The sequence below is a fragment of the Oncorhynchus mykiss genome, chromosome 6, assembly GCF_057628025.1.
Source record: "Oncorhynchus mykiss isolate SJ-2025 chromosome 6, ASM5762802v1, whole genome shotgun sequence".
Lineage (NCBI taxonomy): Eukaryota > Metazoa > Chordata > Actinopteri > Salmoniformes > Salmonidae > Oncorhynchus > Oncorhynchus mykiss.
The window spans coordinates 84,926,837-84,932,673 of NC_143027.1; the positions used below are offsets into that span (position 1 = coordinate 84,926,837).

The window sequence follows — 5,837 nt, forward strand, 5'->3', positions numbered from 1 at the left end:
AGAGGAATGAGCATAGAAATAGATACTGTAGAAAGAGACTGATTCTGTGTCTCTCCAGTCTGGTTGAAAAGCTTCATAGTTTCTGTATCCACTGCAGTTTTTTAATGAGGACGTCTCTCACACAGTCATGCCATCATTACTGTTGTTGGGTGAGGAGTAAATGTCTTTCCTCTAAATCACGCGTCAAGCTCATTCCACAGAGGGCTGAGTGTCTGTGAGTTTTCTCTCTCTGTGTCCCATACCTGTGGGACAGAGAGAGAGAGAGAGAGATCCCAGAGAGAAGAAAGGCAGGTAGCTTAGTAAAACTAATACAGTTTAGTATGTTCATTATCGTTGTAAAAGATTACATCCACACGCACAATTACCTCTGCACATGTATTGTCAGTAACCAGCAAGACAAGACAGACAACAGAAATGTTGACAACACTCATCAGCAATGATGTCACGGTAAGTCTATTACACCTGGTTTATTTGAATGTACATATACTGTAGATCCTGTGTGCATGAGTCATCTTTTAGGATGGACTGAACTGTTATGGGGATGTTATTCCCAGCATCACAAACAAGAGAGACAGACAGCATGTTAATGTTCATCTTCACATCACAACATATTCCACTATCAGTGTCCCACACACATTCATTCATTCACTCCACACAGTTTTTAAAAAAAGTATCAAAATCCCTTAAATGTGGGTCCCACCCTTCAAGATGAAATCATTTCTTTCACTTTCACTTTGATGCTGACCTAACAGATCGCTTATTGATATGTGTGTGGCTCAGTTGGTAGAGCATGGCACTAGCAACACCTGGGTTGTGGGTTTGATTCCCATGGGGGGCCAGTAGGAAGCAATATGAAAATATAGGTACTCATTACTGTAAATTGCTCTGGATAAGAGCGTCTGCTAAATTACTAAAATTCAACCAAATTAAGAGATGTAGTTTGACCGTGCAATCTCAATTATCATCTCGCCTCTTCCTCTCTGATCATACCAGTTGGATAACACCTAAACTGACCTGTGGGTGGCAGCAATAAGCCGGAAAGCATCTAGTCCGCCAGAAAGTCACAAGAAGATCCGGGATCCTTGGGACATCCCTGCCCCATTAAAGATGACATTTTAAATGTTTAGGGTAAGGGTCGGGGTTAAGTTTAGGGTAGGGACGTCCCAAGGATTCCAGATCTCACTGACTGAAGAAGAAGGGGCAATAGAGATGTGCAGCTATCTCGGTCTGGTGAAACCCTTATCAAGTGAATAAGGTTCTGGAAAGCTTCTAGACAAATACATAGTCACCCCCGTGAAATCCTGACAGTTGTCTTTGAATGATAATCAGTCATCATCAGACGCACTTATTGAACCTATTATTAGATCTCAGCGCTAGAGCGCGCTCGATTAAATTTGACCAGTTATTAGTTTACACCGAGTTGCATTGTGGGAGTAGTCTTACTTCCGGGCGGCAGCGTGTTGAAAAAGCGTTGTAAGGACTGGATTTTTTTTTAAATCAAGAAACCCGCTTATTAACATTTTTTGCTTTCCCAGTTAGCCGTCGATATGGTAAAATTATCGGCAGAGCTAATTGAGCAGGCTGCTCAATACACAAACCCCGTGCGCGACAGAGAGCTGGATCTGCGAGGTAAATAAACCTGCGCATTTCATGCTAGCTAGCTAGAAAAGCTAACTCTGGTTGGCTAGGCCTTCGCACTGTAATAACTGATGGATAGTGATTGCTAACTGCTAGCTACACCACCAAAACTATCTGGCTAACCTTATGCTGGTATGCTCTGCCCTCATTTAGGTTACAAAATTCCTGTACTTGAAAACCTTGGGGCTACACTTGACCAGTTTGATACCATCGATTTCTCTGACAATGAAATCAGAAAACTGGACGGCTTCCCTTTGCTCAAGAGGCTCAAAACGTTGCTCATGAACAACAACAGAATATGGTAACTTTCGCAGCAATTGTGTTGTCTAGGATTGCTAGAATTAGTTTTAAGGTTAGCTTCCTAGCTAGCTATCACTGTGTTTTGTGTGCTCCCCACAGTCGTGTTGGTGAAAACCTTGAACAGGCATTGCCGAGTATGAGGGAGCTGATCCTCACAAGCAACAACATCCAGGAATTGGTGAGTTATCACACATCCCATCAGTGAATCGGTCAAGGCCTTATCTGATCAGATCTTTTAAAAATAATTACTGATTGGGAGCATTTTACTTATGCATGTTGTTGATTGGAAAAATATGACGTGCTGTTATTTAGCAGTATTTGTGACATGAGTGTGCTCCTGTGTTCAATTACAGCGGTTGAACCATTGATTTGTTTTTAATGTGTTGGCATGCTTTTACCTCCAGGGTGATTTGGATCCGCTAGCCTCAGTGAAGACATTGACCCTTCTCAGGTATCTCATGATCAATACTTGCCTCTACTACAACACCTAGTTAAGTCAGATTCATGCATCAATTTCACTGTAAATTGCAGGACAAGATGAGTTGCTATATTTGTGCACCTAAATCCTGTGTTTTGTGAGTCAATATCGTAATCTCTGATTTTATGACATCAGTCTCCTAAGGAATCCAGTGACCAACAAGAAACACTACAGGCTCTATGTCATCAACAAAATTCCCCAGATTCACGTGCTTGACTTCCAGAAAGTCAAGTTAAAGGTAAGTGCATGCCATCGTTCAGAAACTAAATATAGAAAAGCGTTGTCATTACCAGGTCCAAAGGGTGGTCATCTATAACACAGGTCAGGTTGTATGAAACAACGTTGTTTTTTGTAATGATGTAGGCCTTTAGTCAGGGCAAACAATCACATACCGTTGGACTTGGCCTACGAAGGCCCTAGTTTTTCATCTTTGCAGTGCAATGATAAAGAAGCCTGCAGAATAGAAGGAAATGTATAGGAGAGCTCTGTCTTCCATACAGAAAGTGCTGTATTTGTATGTTTTTCCCAAACCTCTGTCCATCCTTCTCGTGAAGGTGTCGTTGTCTGATTGGAAAAGCTCTCACTTTAACTGTGATGTATTACCATAGGAGCGTCAGGAGGCGGAGAAAATGTTCAAGGGCAAACGAGGTGCTCAGCTTGCAAAGGATATTGCCAAGCGGACCAAAACGTAAGATGAAAGTCCCTGTCGGACGGCAGCTCCTTAGAATCACTGGACACTGGCTGGTGGGGGTGTCGGACAATCACCGGAACACTCTAGAATTGGACTATCTGCACCACGATCACTCTTGTAGATGGGGTGTTGCGTAGCAACTGGAGTATCTAAATATGTGTTGACCCAACTACTGTGAACACCCCCCATGCAACAGTGTTTCTTAGGAGCGCCGTCTCAATGGCATTTCCTGTCGTATCAGTTTATTTGACTCAATAAGAAAAGATACTACACCTGAGATACTACACTGGTTGAGAGGCTAGAGAAGCACCCATCCCCTCCATGTTCTCTCTAACTCTGCTGGTGTGCGTTCTCAGGTTCACCCCCGGAGCTGCCGTGCAGCAGCCTGAGAAGAAGAAGATGGGACCGTCTCCCGCTGACGTGGAAGCGATCAAGGCACATCATAATTTATTTATACATTTTATTTAGCACCAGAAAATGTACACTCGCTGTGTAGTTTGTTCATTCCACAGATTGTGTGTTCAAACTCATTGTAACACATGGTTTAGACCTACGTCATTGTTTTCAGACAGTGACACACTATGGCGTGGACAGCTCAGTTTCTATACCACTATTCCATTGACCTAATGTAATGTTCACAATTTTAATGGTCAATTTATGGTCTGCTAAACAAATGAATGTAACGGTACTGGCAATCTACTCTAATGGTTCTTTCAAAAAGAGTCTGTTCATCACAACCGAAATGCCCATCTAATGTAATGATTCTGTATGTATGAACTAATACATTTGTTCTGTGCCCTACCCAGAATGCAATAGCTAACGCCTCGTCTCTGGCCGAGGTGGAGAGGTTGAAGGGGATGCTGCAGGCTGGTCAGATCCCCGGACGGGAGGTCAGACAAGGTGTGTACAGGCGACTAGATCTTCTCCATATGGCATGTCCAAGGCATGTACTGTGTGTCTGTCATGTCCTGCGTTGTCTGAGTATTTAAATGAGCCATCGATGGACAAAGTAAACAGCATTATGGGGCAGAGGGGTTTGCATATATGGTTCTTTGACTGGTTCCGGACTTTATTTCTCTTGTTGCAGTCCCCCCGGAAATGGTGGAGGTGGAAGAGGAAGAGGAGGAGAACGGGGTTGTACATATGCAACGAGAGATACAGACAGAGGAAGGAAATGGAGTGGAGGAGATGGAAGAGGATGTGGTGGAGGAGGTACAGGGAAAGGTGGAGGAGGTAGATGTCAAGGAGGTGGAGGAGGTAGAAAAGGAAAAAGTGGAGGAGAAAGAAGAGGGGGAGGAGGGTGAAAAACAAGAGTCTGAGGAAGATGAGTCTGAGGACGATGATATGGATGAAGACTCACCGGTTAACGGATCATGATCGTTTTATGCGGATCTCATGTCTCAAGTCTTGCTTGATTTGTAAGTTTATATTTGTTGAGCATGCAATAATGCCATTTTTGTTATTTTGAGAAATGAAAGTACAATAAACATTTTTTTACAAAACGATGCAACCAATGATTACTGATCCAGAATAAACTGATGTCTATACAGTCTTATCCAATACAGTCATACATTTGTTAATACATTTCCAGATTTTTATTTCACTTTAAAATGGTGTGGTATATTTTATTGATCAGTGGATTTTTTAAAATATCAGACTTGTTATTGCACACAGAGTGAGTCCATGCAACTTATGCACATTTTTACTCCTGAACTTATTTAGGCTTGCAATAACAAAGGGATTGAATACTTGACTCAAAAAATGTCAGCTTTAAATGTTACATTTGTAAAAAACATAGTTCCACTTCGACATCAACGGTAAGATGGCGCCGACAGAGATGGTCGCCTCACTTCAGCTCCTTAGGAAACTGCAGTCATTTTTTTGTTATATTTCTTACGTTGTTAGACCAGAAAATCTGCCATCACTGCCAGAGTGGCTGCTGCCAACATACAGACAAATCTGCCATCACTGCCAGAGTGGCTGCTGCCAACATACAGACAAATCTGCCATCACTGCCAGAGTGGCTGCTGCCAACATACAGACAAATCTGCCATCACTGCCAGAGTGGCTGCTGCCAACATACAGACAAATCTGACGTTTTAATACATTTAATAAAGGTATCACTAGTCACTTTAAGAATGTCAACATATCCTACATTAATCATCTCATATGTATATACTGTATTCTATATTGTCTACTGCCTATGCTGCACGGCCATCGCTCATCCATATATTTATATGTACATATTCTATTCATCCCGTTACATTTTTTAAACCTTTATTTAACTAGACAAGTCAGTTAAGAACACATTTTTATTTTCAATGACGGCCTAGGAACAGTGGGTTAACTGCCTTGTTCAGGGGCAGAACGATGTATAAGGTAGTCGTGAATGTTAGATTACTTGTTAGATATTACTGCATTGTCGGAACTAGAAGCACAAGCATTTTGCTACACTCGCATTAACATCTGCTAGCCATGTGTATGTGACCAATACGATTTGACTTGACATGGGGTATTGTGTTTAGGCCAGTGATAAGTCTAAATTCAATATATTTTAAATGTGGGCTGTAACACATGTTTTAGAAGGATTCAAGGGGCGTGAACTTTCTGAAGGCAGTGTAGCTAGTGCCTACCAGTGGCTACTGAATGGAGGATGGCTCATAATAATGGCTGGAATGGTATCAAACACTTGGAAAAACATGAGCTGTCCTCCCCTCAAAAGTGTAGTAT

At 42.0% G+C, this 5,837-nt stretch overlaps 1 protein-coding gene across 2 annotated transcripts; it reads left to right on the forward strand.

The window, feature by feature from the left end:
• Positions 1–1,025: 1,025 nt before the first annotated feature.
• On the forward strand, positions 1,026–4,609 carry LOC110506916 (U2 small nuclear ribonucleoprotein A'). 2 transcript variants are annotated; one of them, XM_021586786.3, is made up of 9 exons: positions 1,026–1,629; positions 1,792–1,939; positions 2,038–2,116; positions 2,343–2,389; positions 2,552–2,654; positions 3,025–3,104; positions 3,464–3,542; positions 3,914–4,007; positions 4,195–4,609. In XM_021586786.3, the coding sequence occupies exons 1-9, from the start codon at positions 1,548–1,550 to the stop codon at positions 4,482–4,484; spliced, it is 1,002 nt and encodes a 333-aa protein (XP_021442461.3). In that variant the 5' UTR covers positions 1,026–1,547; the 3' UTR covers positions 4,485–4,609. The 2 variants fall into 2 exon arrangements, 1 of the variants encoding a protein (XP_021442461.3); XR_016496909.1 differs by lacking the exon at positions 3,025–3,104.
• Positions 4,610–5,837: the final 1,228 nt, after the last annotated feature.